The sequence below is a fragment of the Balaenoptera physalus genome (genome assembly GCF_965194825.1).
Source record: "Balaenoptera physalus genome assembly, chromosome: 17".
Lineage (NCBI taxonomy): Eukaryota > Metazoa > Chordata > Mammalia > Artiodactyla > Balaenopteridae > Balaenoptera > Balaenoptera physalus.
In genome coordinates this window covers 33592666-33619245 of record NC_138895.1, presented here as the reverse complement: position 1 = coordinate 33619245, position 26580 = coordinate 33592666, and the positions used below count along the sequence as shown (strand labels likewise).

The 26580-nt window shown below is 35.5% G+C and overlaps 1 protein-coding gene across 8 annotated transcripts; it reads right to left on the bottom strand.

Annotated features, from left to right (window-relative positions):
- Nucleotides 1–4911: 4911 nt before the first annotated feature.
- Nucleotides 4912–26349, bottom strand: OSGIN2 (oxidative stress induced growth inhibitor family member 2). 8 transcript variants are annotated; one of them, XM_082433982.1, is made up of 7 exons: nucleotides 26076–26348; nucleotides 22344–22758; nucleotides 18363–18517; nucleotides 12480–12616; nucleotides 11726–11917; nucleotides 9294–9385; nucleotides 4912–6819 (listed from the first exon to the last, which is right to left on the bottom strand). In XM_082433982.1, the coding sequence occupies exons 2-7, from the start codon at nucleotides 22445–22447 to the stop codon at nucleotides 5784–5786; spliced, it is 1716 nt and encodes a 571-aa protein (XP_082290108.1). In that variant the 5' UTR covers nucleotides 22448–22758; nucleotides 26076–26348; the 3' UTR covers nucleotides 4912–5783. The 8 variants fall into 8 exon arrangements, with proteins under 8 accessions (XP_082290108.1, XP_082290110.1, XP_082290111.1 ...); XM_082433984.1 differs by lacking the exon at nucleotides 22344–22758 and adding an exon at nucleotides 20037–20250 and having other exon boundaries at nucleotides 26076–26347; XM_082433985.1 differs by lacking the exon at nucleotides 26076–26348 and adding an exon at nucleotides 20037–20250 and having other exon boundaries at nucleotides 22344–22361.
- Nucleotides 26350–26580: the final 231 nt, after the last annotated feature.

The following is a 26580-nucleotide window of genomic DNA, read 5'->3' as shown; positions in this document are numbered from 1 at the left end:
GAGCTCATATTTCTATAGTCAATTAATCTATAACAAAGGAGGGAAGAATATACAATGGGGAAAATATAGCCTCTTCAATAAATGGTGTTGGGAAAACTGGACAGCTATGTGCAAAGGAATCAAGCTGGACTACTTTCTCCCACCATATACCAAAAGCAACTCAAAATGGATTCCAAACTTAATAACACTTGAAACCATAAAAACCCCAGAAGAAAACACAGGTAGTATGCTCTTTAACATTAGTCTTTCCAATATCTTTTGGTGGAGATATGTATCCTCAGGCAAGAGAAACAAAAGTAAACATAAACAAATGGGACTACATCAAACTAAAAAGCTTTGGCACAGCAAAGGAAACTGTTAACAAAATGAAAAAGTTCTACTGAATTGGGAGAAGATATATTTGATAAGGGGTTAATATCCAAAATATATAAAGAACTCTTAAAACCCAACTTCAAAAAAACAAACCAATTGAAATAGGGGTAGAGGACCTCAAAAAGACATTTTTCCAAAAGACATACAGATGCCCAACAGACATATGAAAAGATGCTCAACATCACTAATCATCAGAGAAATGCAATCAAAACCACAATATCACCTCACATCTGTGTCAGAAGGCTGTCATCAAGACAAGTAACCAGTGTTGGTGAGCATGTGGAGGAAGGGAACCCTCTTGCACTGTTGGTGGGAATGTAAATTGGTACAACCACCATGGAAAACAGCATGGAGTTTCCTCAAAAAACTAAAAATGGAACTACCATACAATCCAGCAATTCCACATCTGGGTACTTTTCCAACAAGAACACTAATTCAGTTAGATATATGCACCCTTGTATTCCTTGCAGCATTATTTACAATAGCCAAGATATGGAAGCAACCTGTGTCTATGGTGTGTGTGTGTGTGTGTATACACACACACACACACACACACACACACACACACACACACATATATATATATATATATATATATATATATATATATATATATATATATATATAAAACTCAGTCATAAAAAAGAATGAAATCTTGCCATTTGTGACAACATGGATGGACCTAGAGGGTATTTTGCTACATGAAATAAGTCAGGGAGAGAAAGAAAAATACCATATGGTTTCACTTATATGTGGGACCTAAAAAACAAATGAACATACATTATAAAACAGATAGATTCCTAGATGCAGAGAACAAACAGGTCATTCTTACAGTGCAGGGGGCTGGGGGATGAGTGAAATAAGTGAGGGAGATTAAGACGTACAAACTTCCAGTTGCAAAATAGAGTCATGGGGATGAAATGGACAGCATTGGGAATATAATCAATAATATTATAATATCTTTGTATGATGACAGATGGTAACTAGACTTATCGTGCTTATCATTTTGTAATATACAGAAATATCAAATCACTATGTTGTGCACCTGGGAAAAAATTAAAATTTTAGAATGTTTTTTGGTATTCTACTTTACTGCCTCTATTGGCTTTACAGCCACACGTTATAAAATTTTCTAGTTGCTGTAAGGAATACATTTATTGCAGTTTACCTTAAATAACATACCACTTCCAGTGTAATATACACATTTTATAAATGTGTACTTCCATTCATCCCATTACTTATAATTTTCACATATTTTACTTCTACATGTCCTAAGTCTTAGCTCTTAATTTCTGCTTTAAATTTTCTTCTGGTTAAACACTGTCATTTTCCTTTTAATAATAGTCAATTAGATTTTAAATAATTTAAGGAATTAGAAAAATAATTTAAAATTTTCATTTCTGGAATTTCCTTCCTTCATGTAGATATATGTTTCACCAGATGTCACTACCTTCAATGTGAAGAACCTCCTTTAAGATTTCTCGTAGTGCGTATCTCCTGGTATCGAATTTTTTCAGTTTTCATTATAGGATATTTGGATATAGAATTTTAGTTTGACACCCTTTTTTAAACTTCAGCACTTTAAAGACATTGTTCCACTGTCTTCTTGATTACATTATTCTGGTAAGTTGTTTATTCTTCTTATTGTTCACTGCTATGTGTCAAACTCTGACTGCTTTTTAAAATTTCTCATCTTTTTCAGCAATTGACCAGTTTCTTTTATCCTGTTTGCAGCTTGAGTTTCCTGGATCTGTGAGTTTTTATTTTTTAAATCAAATTTGTAAATTTTTTAATCTTTATTTTTCCATATATATTTTTCTGCTCCAGTCACTTCCTCTCCTTCTGGATCCAACTATACAGGTTAGACAACTTGTTATTTATCTCATATGTCAGGTTTTTTTTCTTTTTTTAAATCCTTTTGCTATGCTTTAGTTTGAGTAGTTCCAATTAACCTATCAAGTTCATTGATCTTTTCTTCTACAGTGTCTTGTATATTTTTATGCCCATCTAGTGAATTTTTCATTTAAGAATGTATTTTTCAGCTGTAGAATATATGGGTTTGTCTGTTTTTATTTGTTTTTTGTTTTTGTTGTTCTGAGACTCACCACCTATTCCCTCAATGTAAACCTTTTTCATTAATATTTTAAGCATTTATATAGTAGCTTTTAAAGTGCTGTCTGCTATTTGTAACATCTGTGTCAACTCTGGATCTATTTTGATGGCTTTTTTCTCTGGTTATGTCACATTTTTTTGTCTTAACACCTAATAATTTTTTATTGCATATTGCATATTTTGGATGCTGTGATGTTGCTAAGGATCTGGATTTTGTTGTCTTCCTTTAGAGAGTGTCCAGTTCTGTGGTGGCAGGCAGTTAATTTACTGGCAAATACGTGTGATCCTGTTGAGGACTGGTTTTAGAGTAATGCGGATTTATAGTAACTGTATTCCCAAGGGTTGGCCTGTTTGGGGTCTCACCTGAATGCCTGGCTTTTTTTTTCTTTCTTTCTTTCACTTTAAAAAAAGGTAAAGTTGAACAAAGTTCACATACTGACTGCTTAAAACACAGAGTCATGACTAAATCTTATTTTTATTGTATTATTTTCAAAACCCCAAAGAGGTTCTGCTTTTTAATCATTCTTTCAAGAGCTCGGCTTTTGAGGGATGAAGGAGATGCCCACATCATGGTATGACTAGTCAAAATATTTAGTGCTTTCCTCCCTCCCTGAATAGGTAGTTGATACTGACAAATAATGAAAGATTTGGAATTATGGGACTGAAATTGATCAACTTAAGAGTACAAGAGTATATTACTTCAGAGAAAAAGCTTTAATGTTACATGCAACATAGGACAGCTAGGTCTGAGGGAGAACTGAGAAACGTGAGGTTACTAAAAATGAAATTATTCACCAGGTTTATTTAGGGCCTTTAGGGCCCTTCTGAAGTTTTATTTTCCTTGAAGTCATTTTGTGTGTGTATGTGAATACTCTCATCGCAAAAATGCTATTGGTCGGGTAAAAGCAAACTTTTGAGACACAAGGGGATGTCAACAGTTTTTATCCTTCCCTAGAAACCATCTTTATGACAATGTCATTTTCAATTTAGAATCGACATTAAGAAAAACATCCAATCCAACTAATTCAGAGCTCAAAACAATAAACAAGAAAGTGCTCAATCAAGTGCATGAAAGGATGTTATACTGTATCAATAGGTGTGAAACTAATTTGAAAAAGTTACCATTATAAAAACTGGGTATGTCATTTCTAAAATCAAGTTAATCATACATGACAGTTTTCAAGAGTGTAAGAATTCATCTGAAACAGCTAGTTGTAGATGTCTATTCCAAACAATTCTATTTTAAGGTGAATTATGATTCTGTAAGCACATAACATTTCAATAACATGAACAGAAAAATAGTGACTTTCAGTCCATTTTTTTTTTTAATTAATTAAGTTATTTATTTATGGCTGTGTTGGGTCTTCGTTTCTGTGCGAGGGCTTTCTCTAGTTGTGGCAAGCGGGGGCCACTCTTCATCGCGGTGTGCGGGCCTCTCACTATCGCGGCCTCTCTTGTTGCGGAGCACAGGCTCCAGACGCGCAGGCTCAGTAATTGTGGCTCATGGGCCCAGCTGCTCTGCGGCATGTGGGATCTTCCCAGACCAGGGCCCGAACCCATGTCCCCTGCATTAGCAGGCAGATTCTCAACCACTGCGCCACCGGGGAAGCCCCAAGTCCATTTTTTAATACTAAAAAAAAAAAAGAGGGACTTCCCTGGTGGCACAGTTGTTAAGAATCCACCTGCCAATACTCGGGACACGGGTTTGATTCCTGGTCCGGGAAGATCCCACATGCCACAGAGCAACTGATCCTGTGTGCCACAACTACTGAGCCTGCGCTCTAGAGCCCACGAGCCGCAACTACTGAAGCCTGTGCACCTAGAGCCTGTGCTCCGCAACAAGAGAAGCCACAGCAATGAGAAGCCCACGCACTGCAATGAAGAGTAGCCCCCACTCACTGCAATTAGAGAAAGCCCGTGCACAGCAACGAAGACCCACTGCAGCCATAAATAAATAAATAAATAAATAAATAAATAAATAAATAAATAAATAAATAAAATAGAAATAGGCTTTGAATAAACACATTCCAGGTGAAATAAATTTTACCAAAAAAAAAAAGAGTAACAGAGAGAAAAAGACTTGAGAAATTCAATTTGCCATGGAGAACTTCACAAGTAACACTTTTCTTGTCTAATACTAAATTTCTGGGGATTTGCATGAAAACACAAGACATTAAGCACACCTAAATATAAATCAAGATAGAACATATAATTCAATAAATAACCAAAGGATTAAATGCTATGTCATCTCCAATGAACAAATTTCAAAGTAATCATCTTGAGAATAGAAAAGACAGGTTTTAACTTTTTCAATTTTAACGTTTAATAATTCTGGTAATACTCAAAAAGTATTGCAATATTATAAGTACTTATGCCCAAATATCTTAAGTTTCAGTGACAGAAATTAACTCAGTGTTCACAAAGGAATAAATAGTTCCATTCAAAATTTATTGAACTGCAAATTAGTTTAAGTATTATGCTAGTTAACTAGAGAATATATCTCTAAAAAATATCTCAGCAGGTCCCTGGATGTCTCAGTATATGCCAACATTATTGGACTGTTTAAATTAGAAGCTGAAACTATGAATTACCTGTCAAGGTTTCAACAATAAAAAATTTTAAAAGCCCATCATATTTGTTAATAAATTAGATTTATACAATTGATGATTTCAAAATAAATAAAACCTGAGTAGTATATGCCCTCTTTTTCCACCCACCCTCAGCATCTATACCTTTACATCCCATTTTCTTTTAGACCAGTGTGTCTCAAGCTTTAATAAGCATACATATTCCTTGAGGATCTCATTAAGATGCAATTTCTGATTCAGTAAGTCTGTTGTGGGTCCTGAGAGTCTACCTTTCTAACAAGCCACAAATGAAGCTGATGCTATCTTTGAACCACCCTTTGAGCAGCAAGGTGACCCAATATATAAAGTGAAGGAAACCTCTGGCCTAATGACTGTGGTTTTATAGATTCAATGCTGTTATATTTTGTAATCAAACATAAATAACCAACAATGATCACAAAAAATAAGTCTTGGAAGAAAAGAATGTTTTAGTTAAGTGAGAACTTAAAGTATACAAAATTGGCAGTGTTTCTATTTGTCTGACAATTGACACCTTTGATACATTATAATGTAATCAGGACACCAAATTCCGGTAACTTTAAAAAATAGTTACTATAGCTTGAGGCTCTTCCAGTTAATTCAAGTTCAGAAAATTCAAGCCAGTACACTGTAAAACCACTATTAAAAATCTTTAATGGTAAAGTGTTCATATAAATTACTTGTAAACCTGCTCTAAGCTATCCCATCTCCTCCTCCTCTTTCAACAAATAAATGCTGCTTTTTTTTCTTCTGTCTTGTAGCTAAACAGCGTGTAACACCCAGTGCCCCTCCCTTTAAAAATCGAACAAAATTGTCTCCAACCAAAGGACCCAATGCAAAAAGGTTGGCTTCTTTAACACACTCATATGTATATGCGTCTATTTCCACAGGATTACCCTTACATGTGATTGGCTGGCTTGAGTTGTGGCCCAGGTAACACCCTTGCTCCTTCAGAAAGGACAGATTGGGATGAGAACCTATCAACACTACTGCTGCAGAGAGCTTAAATATTTTCTTCAATCCAGAGATATTTTGCAGAATGCATTTCATGTCCGACTTAAAGGAAAGCACATGGTGCTCAGGAAAACTGGTATAATCAGATAAAAGATTTGAGTCTAAAGAATATGACTGAGTACACATCATATGATAGACTTTATGGTATTCTGGATAAAGCTTTTTGGGAAGCTGTTTGAAAATTAAGCTTGGATCAGTTACTCGTCTGCGAAATACATGAATCACAGGGACATTATTGTTGTAAGCACACAGTACTGCATCAGCTGCGGTAAGCCCAGAACCTACAATTAACACTGGATCCACTTTGCCACACAACTTTCCTTTGCTTATAGCGGCTCCAAATTCAGGCATTGAATGAAACACAAAAGGAAAATCTTCCCCATCAATTTCCAAACGGCCAGGAGAATCCAATGTTCCAGTTGCCAGAGCTACATTTTCAGCAAAGAGACAGAAAGGAATATGGGAACCATCTCCTATTCGCTGATAACCCCTGATTTCCCAGTTTCTCTTGGTAAATTTTGACTTCTCTATCTGTAAATGCTGTGTTGAAATATCTCTGTCTTGACCATCATTATCAACTTGATCTCTATAGAGTCTTGATACAGAGGTAATGTAAGTATTCTCTCTGAAATTCTTCTGAAGACCCATGACTTTTACATAATGTTTATAGTAGCGAGCTATTTCCTCTGGCATAACTCGATCCCCTTTTAGGTTCCTATAAAAAGAAAAGGAAAAATATTCTATGAGGATAATACTTTTAGTTTCCATGATTAGTACTTCTCCATCTAGTGAACTGTTATATCTTTTTAATTCCTCTGGACTGTCTCAGCTAAAGCTAACTATACACTTTACCATAACACTTACCATAACACTTTACATAACACTTACCATAACACTTTACAAAGAAAGAAAGCCTTTCCTTTTCTTTAAAAATGTTAATAAATTAGTTTATCAATGGAGGAAGTCCCATGAGGGTAGAGACTGTATTTAATGCATCTTTGTTTCCCCAATGCCTTGTATAAGTATCTGTTCAGATTAGCTGCCTTTATCAATAAACTTTTATTAAATAAATGGATTAAAATGTGGATATCTGAAAATTAGACTATTTTAGTCTATCTCACAATTTTAATCTAAATAATTCAGTCTATAGCTATACTATTCAGTCTGTATTCTATTTAACTGTAGACTGAATTGTTTAGATTACAACCATTGAGATATTACAGGTCTGACTGCAATACATATACTTCTCAAAGATAATATCTAGACACGATTTTTAATAAGTTGCTTTCTGTTTTCCTAATGACCAAAAATAATTCAGATCAGTCTTTTGCTGAACAAAATCATATTTAAGTAGATAACAATTCTCTCTCTGTGTTTTCCTACTCATAAAGAGATCTATAAATATAAGCTGCTCTTTATGAAAAAAGCACGTTAATACATTTTTTATTTTCCACCTGAAATTTAAAGCAATGGGCATTAGTATCCTTAAACAATGCCCCAATTAGAAGTAAGTAGAAATAAAAACACCAAATCAGGGAATTCCCTGGTGGTCCCGTGGTAAGGACTCCGTGCTTTCACTGCTAAGGGCCCGGGTTCGATCCCTGGTTGGGGACCTAAGATCCCATAAGCTACGCAGTGGGGCCAAGAAAACCCAGAAAAAACACCAAATCATTTCACATAATTCAGTGTAACTTGTAGCTGGAAGAAGTTCAAAGTTTAATGACTATAATAATTAAGATTTAGAATGTATTAACTCTCAATTTGTACAGAAACCCTATGTAATAGTTACTATTATTATTATCTTCATTTTGCAAACTAGGAAATTGATAGCTAGTTTAAGTTATTTGACCAAGGTCATAACATTAGAAGTTACAGAGTCAGGATTTAAACCCTGCCAATCTCTAGAGGTCTAAGAGTCTTAACACTATGCAAGGGCAGGAACTAAAGCTAATATTTATCACAAGATTCATTTTCACATATTAAACACACAATATGCTCAATTTAGAAGGATGAACACTCTGGTATGTAAATCATAAAGCTCTCTTTCCCTTTCTTACCCACATCATAAAGGGAAAAATATGTTGAGCAATTTCACTTTCTTACTTATGAAAATCAAGAACTTGTACAATTTGCCTGATTTTGCAACTTAACATTTCAAACCCACATAAAATTCCTTTCTAAACACCCAAAAGTCATATTTGAAAGGTTTAAATTTACTCTGGTCTAAATTTACTTTCCTTAAATCTTCTTAAATTAAGGATAATTACTGTAGATTAACATGGTTTCTATCTAGCAGAAAGTAAAGCATTCAAACATTACAGCCCTGTTCTAACAAAGGTTGAGTAACTTCCTGCTTTAATTTATTGTTTCTGGCAGCAGTCAAATTAGAGTACATTCTGTGTATTAGGAGTTACTATCTATAGGAATGAAAATGGCTTGAAAATGATAGGGCTTTTCATATTTCTCTTTTTAAATTTTGGGTTCTTTCTCCCAAATAAATACAAAATAAACTTTTATTCTTTCAAGTTGAGATTTTCATATTTTCTTTTTTTAAAAATTAATTTTCATTGAAGTATAGTTTTTTTTACAATGTTGTGTTAGGGGATTTTCATATTTTCTATTTTCATATTTTAGTATTCTTATTAAATATTTACCTCTACAGCCAAGTAGGCAATCACATCACGGATTCTATTTTATTCCATCATTCTAAATTATTCATTATGTATATTCTGGTTTCTCTTCAGATCATATAAATCTTAAGCCTTTTAAAATTATTCATTATATATACTCTTCTACTCTGAAAAGTCAAATACTTTAGGTATGTATACATGAGATATGCATACATGAAGTTATATATCCATTCATAAAAATAAGTTATATATATCCACTCATAAAAATAAGTAAATAAGGAAAGGATATGTAGGTGGACAAGAAAGTAACAAAACAGAGTGGTTTAACAGGAGAGTGGGATAAAACTATGATTAACAGTCTGTAGACAAGCCCTTACTTCTGTGTGCTTAGTTTTATAAAATCTCTAAATAGAAACTAACTCATAACCACTGCTGCAAAGAGGTTTTATTTGAAAGACACATGCATTAATATTATTCATCTAAGACAGGATCACAACTAGTTTGAGATTGGCTGACAGACTCCCATTGTACACCAAAATTTTAATAGTTTGATCTTTACCTTCGTTTGCTAGATACCCAATCTTTAAATTTAAGTCCAGGTAGCTCCATCCAATTTCCAAAGCTGATTGTCAACATCGAGCCTTCCATATTCTATTTGAATAAAAAATGTACAATCAAAAAACATATTTTATCAGTAGCAAGGGTTTTTTTCTTTTTTGTTTTTTTTTTTTTTAACCAAAGCCATCTCATTTACTATAATTAAGTCTGGAAAGGGAGAGCTCAAAGAAGTCCTAAATGGTTGTGTAAATCACCTCTGGAAATTTATTCCAATTAACTTTCAAATATTTTCAACACTTGGTAGTTTCTATACTCCTTCTTTCATGTAATTATACATTTATAAATCAGATTTACAATATCACCCAATGCCTATAATCAACATAATTAGATGCAGAATATCGTGTTAGAGGAGCAAATCAGTATTTTAATTTTAAACAAAAGGGGACAAGTTCATTCATTTCTAACACTTTAAATGTCTTTGCATTTTAATACTATTAACAATTTTTTTTAAATGGGCAGCAAAATAGCTTCCCCCCCAATCAATTATAATTGTGAAGTCTAAGCTGGTTTCAATACAGCAGGCATCGCTTTCTAAAACTAGGGAAATAAGTAAGTGGTTGCCTGATTAAGAACAGACTCACTGCTGAGGCTAATGCTGCCTTTAAGGAAGTGAGCCCCTTCAAGCTTGCCCTACTTCTGCTTTGCTCAGTACAAAGCAAGAAAAGCCCAAGGGCCAAAAGCACCTTTCCCAATGACCTCAACGATCGCTTTCAACCAACTCTTTTAGGCTATGCCTTCTTTTATCTGAACCCTTCTTGCCCTGTTTCTACACAGCCCAGTATTGGGAATGGGACTTGTTATTATTATTATTATTGGCCAACATTTACAGAGCACTTACTATGTGCTATGGCTTATAAAGTCATATTATTTGTGACAGTACAAGATCACCACAGGAAGAGAATGCAGCAAGTTGCCACTGCTTTGAAGCAGGCTGGGCCTGATACTAGGATTAGAACGAAGTTTCAGGTATATATCGCTTTAGCACTGATTCAAATATGGTTTTAGTAATCAAGGCTTATCCATACTTTAACTTTCCTAAATGTAAGTGGGAGAAATGCAGTAACAGAGATCAAATATTGCCTGCACATTTTTCTAAGCAGAAAATATATATGTACAATAAAACCTCAGGAATTTATAGAAGGTTCTATAAAAACTTAAAAAATGTATTATGGCTTTTTCAATAAATGCAGTTTTATTAAGAATGCTACTTATTAATAAAGCAAATATAAACATGTAAGCTAAAAGACACAGATATTTTGATAGTTGCTATCCATTACCATAAAGGTAATTGAGATGAAAAAGTCAGCGACATAGGTAATCTATAAAGTCCCCAAATACTCTGAAACAATCGTTTGATAAATGTAAACAACTTTTAGCCATATAACGTTGCACTAATATAGGAATATCCAACCGAAGTTTATACTAAAGATTTGATATTTAAAGTTAAAATTCCCATGAAGTCTTTATTTCATAACATAGCAAAAATTATTTAACATTTATTTGTACAAGTGAGCACTCGCCACACACTAGACACTGTACTAACTGCTAAGGACACAGGAGTGAAGAAAAATTATTAGTTGCTGCCCGCTAATTAAATATGCTGGATCTTTATGTTGACAGTCCTCTGGTTTAACCTCTGCTATGGACTGAATTGTATCACCCCCCAAATCCACATGCTGAAACCCTAACCCTCCAATGTTATGGCATTTGGAGATGGGGCCTTTGGAAGGTAATTAGGGCTAGATGAGGTCATGAGGCTGATGCCCTCATAACAGGATTAGTGGTTTTACAAGAAGAGAGTTCACACTCTCTTTGCTACATAAGGATATGCAAGAAAGCAGCTGTCTGCAAGCCAGAAAAAGAGCCCTCACCATAAACTGAATCATCTGGCACCTTGATCTTGGATTTTCCAGCCTTCAAAGTGTGAATCTGTTGTTTAAGACACTCAGTCTATGGTATTTTATTTTAGCAGCCCAAGCAGACTAATACAATTTTTTTTCTTTTACATTTTTCATTTAAGATCTTGAAAATGTAGGGAAATAATACATATTAGAATGAAATACTGTGTGAGATTTTGTAAACTGTACAATGAATAAATGAATTAAAAATGTTTTACTATGCAAAACATCTTGAAATATTTTCTGTATAATTCTTAGAGAAACACTTATTCTAAGACACTATCACTAATCAAATTTGGCTTAATTTCTACTAGTAATTAATTCATATTTATCCGAACACATTAAAATTCTCAGATAAAGATGTGGTAATCATCATATATAACATTATATCATAATGTTTAAGAATCAAAATGGTCTTATCAAGATGACGTATAATAATTCACATTCACTAAAATGCTAAGGAAAATATACTCACATGCCAAGCTCCACCAGGTGGACCTTTACCAAGAACTAAGTGAGGGATATAATGATGCTGTTCTAATTTCCAATGCAAAATGGATGGATAATCATACCCAAAGTCAGCATCTGGATGAAGAAGTGCGTCGAAAAGTACTGCAACAGGATTGGATGATCGACCCTCAAGGCCCTCAGACAAATACTCTAAGTCCTGAATGAATTTTTTTTTCAAAAAGAAAGAAAAAAGGCAGATGGAGTTTGGAAAAACAAACAAAAAAACTCCAGCTAACATAATAATAGTGAAGACCATTATTGTAATCCAGCATTTCCCATAGAGTGTGCTACAAAACACTGACGTTCCTTGAGATCTTAATAGATTCTCTGGTCAAATAAGTATGGGAAAAGTTTGGGTTTCAAAAAGCTAATCAGATCGTTTTACTACAAAACTTGAAGATGACTTTAATATGCTAGTATGCCTTACTATGTCTACCATGACACTCTAATAATAAAAAGCAGCATTTCCCAAACTTACCAGAGCATAGAGCACCTCTTAAACTCCATCAGGAAATAATTTGGGAAATTCTGCTCTAATTAATTCAGGAAAATAAATGGAAGCAACTCAGCAGAATATATTTACAAATCTAAAATTAAAATGTTAGAAGGTGTTATTTAGAAGAAAATGTTTTCAGCTAAGTACAATGCTTATATAGTAGAAAACTAACCTTGCCTCAGTATAAAAAAATTTAAAAGCATCAACATGTGAAAAATAATACCTGATCAACAATGGAAAGATGTCTCGCTTCTTCTAATTTGCTATGTAAGATTGTGTTTGGATGTATTGCTTCTGATGATAAATATGGTCTGTAGCCTGACAGCATATAAGAAAGGCAGATTCCTGAGGGTCCATTTCCTATTTAAAAAAAAAAGGTGGAGAGGGGTGTATCTTGCATCTTAATACTCATGTTCTTTGGCTTTTCTGTTTCACAGATGGTTTTTCTCCTTCACCAATTCTTCTTTCTCTAAACTCTCAAAGACAAGTATTCACAAGAGAAGATTTTTGTCTTCTCTCCTGTTTTCTTTTGGGAGTCTCACCTACTCAAAGCTTCAACTCTCTATGCTACTAACCCTCAAAATTAGATATCTAGGCTGACCTCTTACCCCCAAAATATATCCCAAATTTCCATATGCCACTTCTTCACCTGACTGAACCACTAATAACTTAATCACAATGTGTTCAAAAGCAAATTCATGAGTTCTTCCATTTTGGTGCCCCTCCTTTAAACCTTATTCCTTTGCTGGTATGATACTTACCAGCAAAATCCTAAGTTAATCAGGTTCTGGTTTAAACGTATTTTGTCACCTATATCCATTCAGTTGTCTTTGTTATTCTCACTCATATATTCTCACTCAGAAGACAAAAATCTCTTCTTGTTCCTATTCAAGAGTCACCTACTTCAAAGCATTTCACATTCTACATTCAAATGAGTTTTCATAACAGAGTTCTCATTATGTTACCCACGCTATGTTACCCACGCTATGTTACCCACTCTACCCAAAGTCCTTCATTGCTTGTTTCTTCTATCCAGTGTTCTCCATGTTCTGGTCTCAACCATCTTTCAAGTCCCACCTCCTAATAACGTCCCTCCTGTATTTCTATATCCTTTACCCAAAACCAAACTGGATTTTTTGTTGTTGTTGAACTCCAACAACTACTTTGATTTCTGTAGTTCTTTTAGTCTGGGTTGCCACTTCTCTATTATATCCATCTACCAAAAATTTAATCTATCTGGGACAACTGTAAGCCATCAGAAAAATATCCTGTTCCTTGTCTAATATTTTGCCCCAAATAAAATAAGCTCATAGATGTAAACATGAAAAGTAACATCATAATATTAGGAAAGAGGTTAATATTTCTACTTATAATGCTGTAGTAAGAAGCCTTTAAATACAACACAAAACTCAAAAGACAGAAAGGAAAATAAACCATTTGACTTCATAAATTTTTTTTTTAAATGGCAAATACTGGGAGTTAAGATCTGAGGCAAAGAGCTAACTTCCTTGAATCAAAAAGAAAGAGACAAAACTAAAGAAAAATCATAATACCAACAGAAATAGAAAAAAACATCTGAGAAAATCCAACACCTATTCATGTAAAAACTCTCAACAAACAACAGAGGGGAAATTCCTTAACTTGATAAAGAGTATCGACAAAAATCCTACAGCTAACATCATAATTAATGGTGAGAAATTAGGGGGTTTTTTCCCTATAAGATCAAGAAAAGGATGTCTCTTCTCACCATTCCTACTCATCACACACCTTAATGGAAATCCTAGCTAATGCACTAAGACCAGAAAAGGAAATTAAAGGTATACAGATTGGGATAGAAGAAACAAAACTGTCTTTATTTGTAAATGCCATGATTATCTATGTCAAAAGTCCCAAAGAATTGACCAAAAAAACTCCTGGAAGTAATAAGCAATTATGTTGCATGATACAAGGTTAATATATATGTCAATTGCTTTCCTACAGACCAGTAATGAACAAGTGGAATGTGAAATTAAATACACAACACCACTTATATTTGCAAGAAATACTTGGGTATAAGTCTAACAAAATTCACATAAGATCTAAATGAGAAAAACCACAAAACTCTGATGAAAGAGATCAAAGAATATATAACTGATGGAAAGCTATTTGACGTTCATGGATAGAATGATTCAATATTGTTAAGATGTCAGTTCTTCCCAACTTGATCTACAGATATGATGCCATCAAAATCAAAATCCCAGCAAGTTACTTTGTGGATATTGGCAAACTGATTCTAAAGTTTAAATGGAAAGGCAAAAGACCCAGAACTGCCAATATAATATTGAAGAACAAAGTTAGGACTAATACCATCCAACTTCATCTTACTGTAAAACTACAGTCAACAAGACAGTGTGGAAATGAAAGAATATACAAATGAATGGAGCCGAATAGACAGCCAAGAGATAGATCCTCACAAATACAGTCAACTTATTTTTGACAAAAAAGCGAAGGCAATGCAATGGAGAAAGGATAATCTTCTCAACAAATGGTACTAGAACAACTGGACATCCACATGTAAAAAATATGAATATAGATACTAACTTTATATCTTTACAAAAATGAATTAAAACAGATTATAGACTAAATATAAAACACAAAATTATAAAACATCTAGGGCTTCCCTGGTGGCGCAGTGGTTGAGAATCTGCCTGCTAATGCAGGGGACACGGGTTCGAGCCCTGGTCTGGGAAGATCCCACATGCCGCGGAGCAACTAGGCCTGTGAGCCACAATTACTAAGCCTGCGCGTCTGGAGCCTGTGCTCCGCAATAAGAGAGGCCACGATAGTGAGAGGCCCGCGCACCGCGATGAAGAGTGGCCCCCGCTTGCCACAACTAGAGAAAGCCCTTGCACAGAAACGAAGACCCAACACAGCCAAAAAATAATTAATTAATTAATTTTAAATAAAAATTATAAAACATCTAGAAAATAACTGAGAAAATCTAGGTGACGTTGGGTTTGGTAATGAGTTTTTAGATATAACATCAAAAGCAAGATCTACAAAAGAAAAAAATTGATATGCAGGACTTCTTAAAATTTAAAATTTATGCTCTGCCAAGTCACTGTTAAGAGAATGAAAAGACAAGTCACAGACTAGGAGCAAATATTTGCAAAACTTGTATTTGACAAAGTACTTGTTTCTAACATATACAAAGAACTCTTAAATCTCAACCATAAGAAAACCACCAACACAATCAATTAAAAAGTAGGGAAAAGCTCTGTACCTCAATGTATAGAGATGGAATATAAGCATATGAGAAATTACTCAACATTGTATATCATTACAGAACAGCAAATTAAAACAATGAGATACTACACACCTATCAGAATGGCTAGACCCCAAAACACAGACAGTATCAAATGTTTCCAAGGATGTGGAACAACAGGAACTCTCATTCATAGTTGCTGGGAATGCAAAATGATACAGTCACTTTGGAAGACAATTTGACAGTTTCTTAAAAAGCTAAACATAGTCTTACTGTATGACCCAGCAATCACACTCCTAGGTGGGTTGAAAACTGAATGGCCATGCAAAAATCTGTACATAAATGTTTGCAGCACTTTACTCATAAATGTCAAACATTGGAAGCAACCAAGATGTGCTTCAATAAGCGAATGGGTAAACTGAAAAATCCAAACAATGCAATAGTATCCAGTGATAAAAAGAAATGAGTATCAAGCCATGAAAAGACAGAGAGAGGGATCTTAAATGCATATTGCTAAGTCAAAGAAGCCGGTCTGAAAAGGCTACATACAGTGATTCCATATATATGACATTCTGGAAAAGGCAAAACTATAGAGATAGTAAAAGATCAGTGGTTACCAAGGGTTGATAGTTGAAGGAAAGGATGAATGTGTGGAACACAGGAGGTTTTTAGGGCAGTGAAACTATTCTATATGATGTTATAATACATGACATTATACACCCAGCAAAACCCATAGAACTGTACAACCCAAAGAGTGAACCCTAATGCGCACTATATATTTTAGTTAATAATAATGTATAAAAACAGTGGTTCATCAATTGTGACAAATGTACCACACCAAAGCAAGATGTTAATAAAAGGTATAAAAGGGGGTTGGGAAGGAGAAGAAAAGGAATATATAATAAAGATATTAATAAAAGTTATAAAAGGGGGTTGGGAGAGTATTTACTGAAATATTCTCTGTAATTTCTGTTTCATTTTCCTATAGACTTAAACTGCTCTAAATAAAGCCTATTAAAATAAATATTGACTATATGAAAAATAGTGGGAGTTAATATCTCAAAGAATCAAAAAGAAATAACACTCAAAAGACAATACAAAAAGAATACAAATAAGCAGTTCATAGAGAAATATATACACAGGCAGAATGTGCCCCAACTCCCAAAGATTTCCCATTCCTAACCCCAAGAACCTGAGCGTGTTACCTTATAGAGAAAAAGGACTTTGTAGATGTGATTAAATTAAGGACAGTGAGCTGGAGAGAGTACCCTGGATTATCCAGGTGGGCCCAATCTAATCACACAAGTCCTTAAAAACAGAGACTCTTTCCCACCTTTGGTAAGGAGGAACCATAACTATGAAAGGTTAAAAGAGAAACGACACTGCTGGCTTTGAAGATGCAAAAGGGGTCCAGGAGCCAAGGAATACTAGTAGCCTCTAGAAACTGGGAAAGCAAGGAAACATTTTATCTATCCTAGAGCCTCCAAAAGGAATGCAGCCCTGCTGATTTTAGCCCAGTGAGACCAGTGTTGGACTTCTGTTCTATAGAACAGTTAAATACATTTATGTTGTTAAAGCCACCAGGTTTGTGGTAATTTGTTATGACAGCAACAGAAAACCAATTACATACATTAAGGAAATTAGCCCTTTATTATGATCAGCTGGCGGTGCTATTGCCAGCAATAATGGCCCTATATACATGAGGTTAAGCTACGCTTCGGCTAGCTGAGGCAAAATAGGAACAGATTGCTTTGGGGGAAGTAAGGCGCAGATGAAAGTAGTTTTTCCTTTTCTGACCCTGCCATAGCCCAACTAGAACAAGAAGACATAGGTTCCTTTGCCTATGGCAAGACATCCAGGATGGAAAACCAGGGCTGGATATAAGTGGGAAATGGAACGTGAGATTTAGTTTCCAAGATATCTTGGATGAGAAATACTGCAAACACTGTCAGCTCCCCTAGAGGGGAATCTAGTGTAGAACTATCTTGTTTTCCTTCCTTCCTTCCTTCCTTCCTTTATTGAATCTCCTATGGAGAGATGTCAATATGCCAGACAGAGCACAGGACTTTCCTCTCCATTAACTTGAAACAAGTCAAAGAAACTAAGGAAGTTGTATGCCATCAAGGTACATTATGTCCCATAATTCTTTCCTTTGGCTTGGTTTCATACTATAGTACTTGTCCAACTTCATGAGTTTGAATATTAGATTAAAGATACATATGACAGGTAATTAAATACATGCAATAAAACAAAATCATAAAATTTTATAATTTTGAATTAGGTTTTATTAGTAACTTAGTTTTTAATATCTTATATACCTATCTATTGAGGTGGTACAATGGATATATAATAGTAACATATGGTTAAAATATTATAAACCTAACTGTAGAGTACTATAATGTTCTTTACTAACTGAGCACTGACTACTAACTTGCACAGGTTACTCAACAACTGAGTTTCCCTGTCTGTCCATACCCGAAAACCTCAGAGGGCTATCGGGTTGTAAGGCATAATCCAATAATGTACACAGAATGCTCTATACAGGGCTCTAATAACATTGGTTATCATCATTATCATGACACTGTCATATAAGTAACACAACTGATAGACTACTGATATTTTAAAATAATAGAGTAATATCAACCCTTCAATGAAAAAATGTTCCATTCTAACACAGAATCTAATATCAGATAAACCAATTCCTCTCTCCAAAGATTTGGTTATTGGTTATTTAAAAATATTAAGCAACCTAAGAATACTTTTCAATACAATCCTAAGAACTTGTGCTATGTAACTGTGCATTTATAAAAGTAGTAAGGATCAGAACTGTAATTTTAAGAGATAAAATGCAATAAAACTTACCTATTACTACCACAGGCAAAGTCACTGATGAATCTTCAAGTAAAGAAGTTTCTTCAACTAATGGCATAGCTTTAACTTTTCGCCCCAAATTATCACCAAAATATTGCACTAAGGAATTAAAAATCTCTCCTTCAGTTTCAGGGTCACTATAGTTTCTTTTAAAAGGAAAATATGGAACAAAAACAAAACAACAGATATATAGTCAATATAGCCTTTATAAAAATCTGTCTTTATTCAGATTTTATTTAGGCCATAAAATATTCAATAGTTCCATAAAAGGAGAATAGGAAATCCTTTTGATTAATGCTTTCAAATTAGTACCTTAGCTACATGTCAACGTACACCACTTTGTCAGAAATCCTAAATACAGTGGTCCCTCGGTATCCAAGGGGGGTTGGTTCCAGAACCCCACCCTCACTCCCCAAATACCAAAATCCATGGATCCTCAAGTCCCTTATATAAAATGGCATACTATTTGCATATAACCTACCTACATCCTCCCACATAGTTTAAACCATCTCTAGATTACTTATATCACCTAATACAATGTAAATGCTATGTATGTAGTTGCCTGCATGCAGCCAATTCAAGTTTAGCTTTTTGGAACTTTCTGGAATTTTTTCTTTCCCAAATATTTTTCATCTGCAGTTGGTTGAATCCGTGGATGCAGAACATGTGGATATGGAGGGCTGAATGTAGCTGCTCATGTCTCTTTAATGCCTTGAAGGCAAGTCTTAAATAAGAAGCTATTTTTAATGACCAAAGACACAACATTGTATTAGGGATTTTTATAATTCTGAGATCTCCTAGGACTGGAAAGTTTCTCCTTCACTTTTTTCTCATTAATAAAAAGGTGAGTGCAATAGAGGCAGTATGTTTGGAAAAAAACAGTCACACATAATATTTTAAGGAAAAGTTACTGAACTTATATATTACAAATGGTGCATTTTGGTAAAAAAAAAGTAAGGTTTATACATCTTATTCTCAAAGAGATACTGAAAAATGCAAAGATCTTAACGTTGATTTCCAATCTACCTTCTTTCCCAACTGCCTCCCTAGAAACTAGTTTTGGCGTTCTGACAAGCTCATGCAATAAATGGAGTATCCTTTGAACACAGTTAATGTTCTGCATTATACTAGAGATTACTTCAGAATTCCTGAATTATTTTTCATTTTCATATAGTCAGAAACAGGCCAATGTCTGAAAATATTAAACTGAGTACTGACCAGTGGGTGAGTGTGATTACTATTCCTAAAATGATAAACATGGGAATGGATCAGTTATTTCACAGGACCCACTGATCCTTGGGGGAGGATGACAAATGGAAAGAATTAGGCAGAGACTAAAATTTCTCCTTCCCTATAACCTTCCAAGTTCCCAAACTACCCTAGGATAGGGCAGAGTTCACCAGGATACACTGACAGCTTTCCCACCCCCAGTAATTGGGCTCCCCTAACGATACATGGCCCCTTTTGGCCAGAACTGATACCCTTTGGATATGGCTACTTAGGAAAGCCCCTCCTCACACTGCAAGCCTGCCCCTGAAAGAAGTGTCTTATGCTCAATCCATCCCTTTCAGAGAATTCCAACTCCCACCACTAATCAGATCCAGATGTACTAGCTGTCTTGCCTTCTGCTTCTTGACAACTGAACTCAACATGAGTATATCATACTTGGGCCTGTCCGTGATATTTCTCCAAAGTGTGTGCCCAGGACAGGTTCCCCAGCTTCCTTTGGATGCTTCTGATTAGTCCTTTTAGGTATCCAGGCCTCATTAATATTATGGTGGTTGTAAAGGCCACAGTTCTTTTTCAGGAGATGCAGACATCATGGCCAGTCTCCTCCTGACATCCCTATCTCAAACACTGTTGCTTCCATATATATAACCTGGAATTTAAATAATAAAAATGATCATCACTCTAAGATTCTGGTAATTAAAAAGATGTCTCCTTCAAACCCTAACAAATGTTTCACATTAACAAAAGGGCAGATATGCTGGGGGTTAGAGTCAACTTGAGACTATATAAATATTAAACTAGATACTTGAATATTATCTGATATCCTGTACACTCTGAGAGCAAACTGATAATCCTCTGAATGACTGAATGAAGGTACTTTAGTAGTTACTACCATATTTGATTTTATAAGCAAAACTCAATGATCTAAAATGCCTTGTCCAGTTTCTTAAGTCTACAAATAAACGCTGTGAAACAAATAATTAATATTTAAATTCCTTAAGAACAAAAAAATCATGGCTAGAAGTGTTGGCTTAAACTCCGAATCACTTTTACTTAAAGGTACAGTAGAATTCATTTATTTAATAATTTATTAAGAGGCATTTAATATTCTAAGTCAAGATGTCTCAAGAAACCTTTTTTTTTTTTTTTTTTCTGGCAGGCCTCAGAATTTTAATATAGCTATCAATTCTATAAACTGACTATACATTTTGTTTTGAATTTTATTTATTTTTGTACAGCAGCTTCTTATTAGCTATCTATTTTATGCATATTAGTCAATCCCAATCTCCCAATTCATCCCACCACCACCAACCCCCTGACTATACATTTTACAAGGATCTTTCATTACACTGGACTAGTCTTCTCAAATAATGGGTTTACACTTAAGAAAAAAGAGGTTAAGACAATTAGAAATAAAATGCCTCCTCTGTTAGGCTTCTATTAATCAAGAAAGACAAAGTTTTCAAGCGCTCAAAAACATCAGAAAAACAACAGATCATCTGATCAGGCCTTAGACCAAGGTAAATAAATAGAGGGAACTTGGTAATGCTTTAAAAAAAAAAAGACTTTTAATGAGATATAATTCACATATAAAATTCACCCTTTTATTTTTTTTGGCGGCACCACTTGGCATGTGGGATCTTAGTTTCCTGACAGGGATTGAACCCACGCCCCCCGTAGTGGAAGCACGGAGTCTTAACCACTGGACTGCCAGGGAAGTCCAAAATTCACCCTTTTAAAGTGTACAATTCAGGGCTCTAAGTAGTCACAAGGTTTTTGCAATCACTACCAATAACTTCAGAGAAATTTTATCACCCCAAAAGTATATGCTGCACCCATTAGCACTCATTCCTCATTCTTCCCTCCCCGCAGCCATTGGCAGCCACTAATCTACTGTCTTACTGATGTGCCTACTCTGGAAATTTCAAATAAATGGAACCCCTCATACATTATGTAGCCTTTTGTGTCTGGCTTCTTCCACTTAGCATGTTTTCAAGGTTCACCCAGGTGGTAGGATGTATTGGTACTTCATTCCTTTTTATGCCTGAATAATATTCCATTGTATATTACCCACTCATGAGCTGATAAACATTTGGATGGTTTCCACTTTTTGGCTATTACAAATATGCTATGAACATTCATATATAAATTTTTGTGTGGACAAATGTTTTCATTTCTCTTAGGAGTGCATGCAATGGCTGGGCCATAAACTCTATGTTTAACATCTTGAGGAATTAGCAAACTATTTTCCCAAGTGTGCATCATCTTACATTCCCACCAGTGATATGAGGGTTCCAATGTCTCCACATCCTCACCAGCATGTTATTTTTTGTGTTTGTTATTTTAGCCACTCTAGTAGGTGTAAAGTAGCATCTCACTGCAGTTTTGATTAGCATTTCCCTAATGACTAATAATGTTAAGCATCTTTTCATGTGCTTATTGGCCATCTGCATATCTTCTTCAGAGAATAATTCAACTTATTTGCCCACTTTCCAACTGGGTTGTCTTTTTTATTGTTGAGTTTAAAAAATTCTTTATATGTCCTGGATACAAGTCCCTTTTTGGATATATGATTTGTAAATATTTTCCCCCATTTTGTGGGTTGTCTTTTCACTTTTTTTATATTGTCTTTTAAATCACAAAAGTTTTAATTTTCGATCAAGTCCAATTTATTTTTTTCTTTTGTTGCTGTACTTTTGGTGTCATACCTAAGAAAGCACTGCCTAATCTAAGATTACAAACCTGTTTTCTTCTATGAGTTTTATAGTTCTAGTTCTTAAATTTAGGTCTTTCATCCATTTTGAGTTAACTTTTATATATAGTATGAGGTAGCAGTCCAACTTCATTCTTCTGCTTGTGAATATCCATCTGTCCTGGCATCATTTGTTGAAAAGACTGATATTTCCCTTTGTCTTGGGATCCCACAGAAATCAACTGACAACAAATAAAGGGAATTATTTCTGGACTCTCAATTCTATTCCATTGATCTATGTTTATCTTTATGCCAACGTCACACTGTCTTGATTACAGTTTCTTTGTAGTAAGTTGTAAAATTAGGAAGTGTGAATCCTCCAACTTTGTTCTTTTTTCAAGATTGTCTTGGCTATTCTGGGTTCCTTGTAATTCCATGTGACTTTTAGGATCTGCTCATCAATTTCTGGAAAAAAAAAGGCAGCTAGGATTTTGATAGGATTACACTGCATTTGTAGATAAATTCAAGGAATATTGCCATTACTGCCATCTTAAGAATACTAAGCTTTTCAATCCATGAACATGGGATTCCTTACCATTTATTTAGGCCTCCTTTCATTCTTTTCAATGTTTTCTAGTTTTCAATGTACAAGTTTCACATTTCTTCTGTTAAATTTATTCCTAAATATTTCATTCTCTTTGATGCTAGTATAAATTGAATTGTTTTATCAATTTCATTGTCAGATTGTTCATTGTAAGTGTACAGAAATACAATTGATTTTTGTATGTTGATCTTGTATTCTGCAATATTGCTGAATTCATTTATTAGATCTAGTAGGTTTTTTGTGTGTGTGTGGGCCTCAAGCAATTTGACACTAGTCTCTCCCAAGACTCAAGCAGAGTATATAGAGCCAAAGTTTTAGCTTATCTTAATTCTCCAGAGTATACGTAATTTGTTCTGATTTTCTACTAACTGGTCATAGGTATAATCTTTGTGTATATAATCCATAATATTGGTATAAACTATTTGTAATAAACTTGCATGGTACATGATAAATACTGGTTTAACACAGGCATGAAAAACTGAATCAAGAGAAGAAATGAAAATAAGGTTCACTGAATTTACATAAAGCAACAATGAAACAAAGACCTATTAGTAAGTATTCTTTCTAAAAAATTCAGAGTCTAAACTATAAATTTAGTATTGCTGTACATATTTTACAGTATATGCATACTGTGTTCACAGGTCTATGAACAGTGAAAATTTCCACTGCAGATATCCAATTTGCTGAATGTTCTATTTAAAACAAGTATTTGAGTAATAAAAAAATCTACTTTAAAAAAATCTACTTTTCCTTTATTTGAGGCAATAAATTGGAAAATATAATTAAATTTTAGGAAATAGTAAAGAACAGCACTTTACACATATGCAAAAATAGTTACCTTATTTTTAGGCATCAAATTAGAAGATTATTTGAAATTTCAGATGATTTTAGATGCCTTCCATGTTTTGTTTTTGAAACATTATGGTCCAAAGACTCAAAACAAATTTAAAAGGATGGCACAGACATAATATTTGAATAACAAAACACTTTTCTCACACCTAGCAATACTTTTCTAAATGATCCTTCAAAATGAAATGCTTTACTAACTGAGTTTAGTCTTTGGAAGCATGAGCTTAGATTTTTACCAAATTGATACTACCATAAGAAAAGAAGGTTCTAAAGTCACAAAGGAAGTCAGTCACACTCTTTATCTTCTAGAACAGCAAGTATGGAAGTTTTCTTCCTTGGGAAGTTAGGAGACAGTTCTCTCACAATATTTATTCTTTCAGATATAAGGCAAGATCCAAAATGTAGACACTGTCACAATTGGTTTTAAAATGTGTTCCTAATGAAATTACTCAAAAAAAAAAAAAAATTGTGCTAGTAAATTATAAACCTTCTCCTAAGGGAATGTTTTAATTATTAAATAAACGTTTTCTTTTTAAAAATTTAGATAAGATAGAGCTGTTTATACAATGGAAATATGGTTTATCAATCACAATTTTTATTCTTTGGCTAGCAGGCTTGTTTTCCCTTATTCCTCAAGATCAAAATATAGCAAATACCTTGTTTTCACCTCCTCCTCCACATTTCTGTACAAGGACGTAAGCACATGATATTCACTACCTAGGGTTAGTTGAACACGTATGAATCCCAAGCTGTGTCCTTAGAATTCAAGTGTACCAAAAGGTGTCAAAAGGCTTTTGGACAGTACTTTCTAAAAGGCATATTATTTTCTCAGGGGCTTCAGTTTAACAAGTTTTCACTAGGGGAACTTGTTTTCTAAAGTTCTCCAAAGTGGATCTGATACTCTCAAATCACTGTCTGTCAAGTAGATACCACACAAATTTGCCTAGAATTTAAGATCCAGCAGTTTATTACATAAAATAATTTTTAATATCCAGAATCTAGAGACTCCTACAAAACTCACTGAGAAGGTAGGCAAGCCTGGATTGCTGCTCTAGTTCAACAGGAATTCTCAGTCTTTTCTGTGCCTTACACCCCTTTTGCAATTTGGTGAAGCCTCTGGACCTCTTCTTTGAATAATATTATTAAACACATAACAGGATTTACAAGGAAACTAAAAAGTAAACTTGGAATATGTTTTTATGTATTCCTCTACTGTATTAAATAACAAGTTCAGTGATGTAAAATAATTACTGTAATCTTGAAGAAAGAAATAAACAGTATTTCTAGGTATCTGCAACAATTAATGTGGTATGAAAATACTTGTGATTTCTATTGATGACAAAGTCACAAATACTACTGTGATTTACTGCTTATATTTACAGTTGAAGAAAATAGATTTTGGTTAAAGTTGAGTGAAAATTCCTGGTACCTTTCTTTACATCCAAGTTCACTGGCCACCTAAAGTCTATACATGCAGCCCAATTTAAGAACTCTGATCAGAATTTCATATTTTACAAAAGAAGTTTTGCATATCATTATTCTAGCACATTCGTGTATATATAAGGCAAGGCACTTTACTAAAGTCTTCGCTAAGCTTATCTTTTCTTCACCAGAAGGTTAAAACTAGTTTCAAGTTGCTTTTGGTCTTTCTCTCCATAACTGAATGAAATGTTGGCCAACTGTGCTAGATCTAGTACATAAACTTTTATTTTAAAACGTATTATCTGTATGACCCCTAAAAACGTTCCTCATAATGTTAGTCTAGAATCGCCGGATTTTTCAAATTTCTACAATATATATGACTTACAATGACTGACATCTTAAAAGTCAGAAACATATTTGTAGCTAGAACATCTCATTTTAAACATAGCTCCCTGCCTCCCTTCAACCCAGTAACTTAGGTTATTAGATTTTTTTTAAAGAAAAAAAAATGTTTAAGGTGTGTGTGGGGCTGGGAGAACCTCACAACCCTTCCCTAAAACTTTGCACTACTTTTAAGTCTCAGTTCGCCGTAACCGACTAGATCCGGGCCTAGCCAGTCCCGCAGTCCCGTGACTGGCACGGTCCAGGGAGAGGAAAAGGGGACAACAGAGGAGAGTCCCCCAGAGCCAGGAGCCAAGGCGGGGAACCTCGACTAGACAGGAACCAGGAGGAAGCAGCGGCCGAGGCGGGAGGCCTCTGCAGTTCAGGCGCTTGCCTTCCACCCGCGACCCGTCCCCGACTCCCTAACCCGCGCGGCCTCTACCCATTTCGGCCCCTGCCCTGCCGCAGGGCCCCGCAGCACTCTAACCTCTGCCTGCCCCCTTTTCTTCCACGGTGGAGAAGTCACCTGAAATGACCGGCCAGGGAGCAGCGGCAACACCACACGGGCATGGAGCGCGGCGCACGGGGCGCCCGAGCGCGACCGCCACGGCCACCTCCCTCGGCGGGGTTGCCCGTTCGGGGCGCCCGCCCGGTTACGGGGTCCTCGGGGCGCCCGCGCCCCGCGCCTAGCCGTTGCCACGGCTGCCGGAAGCTGCGGTTCAGCAGCCGGCCGGGCTCTGGAGCACCCAAGCCCGCTTCAGTAAAGCGGCTTCCGCTCCTCGACTAGTGGCAGCCGGACGACGGCGGCCGACGATCTCTGGGCGCCGCGATGGGGGCGGAACGGGGCGGGGACGCTGCGACGGCTGCGGCGGAGGCGGGCGGGCTCCTCCTCGCAGGTGCGGAGGCGGTGGCGGCGGGCGAGGCCCGGGATTGGTGGAGCCGCGGCCAGAGCGAGGGGCCCGGCCTGAAGAAGTGTTGGCTGAGAGGGCGGGGGGCCGAGGTCCTCTGCCCACCAGACGGCTGGCGGTGGC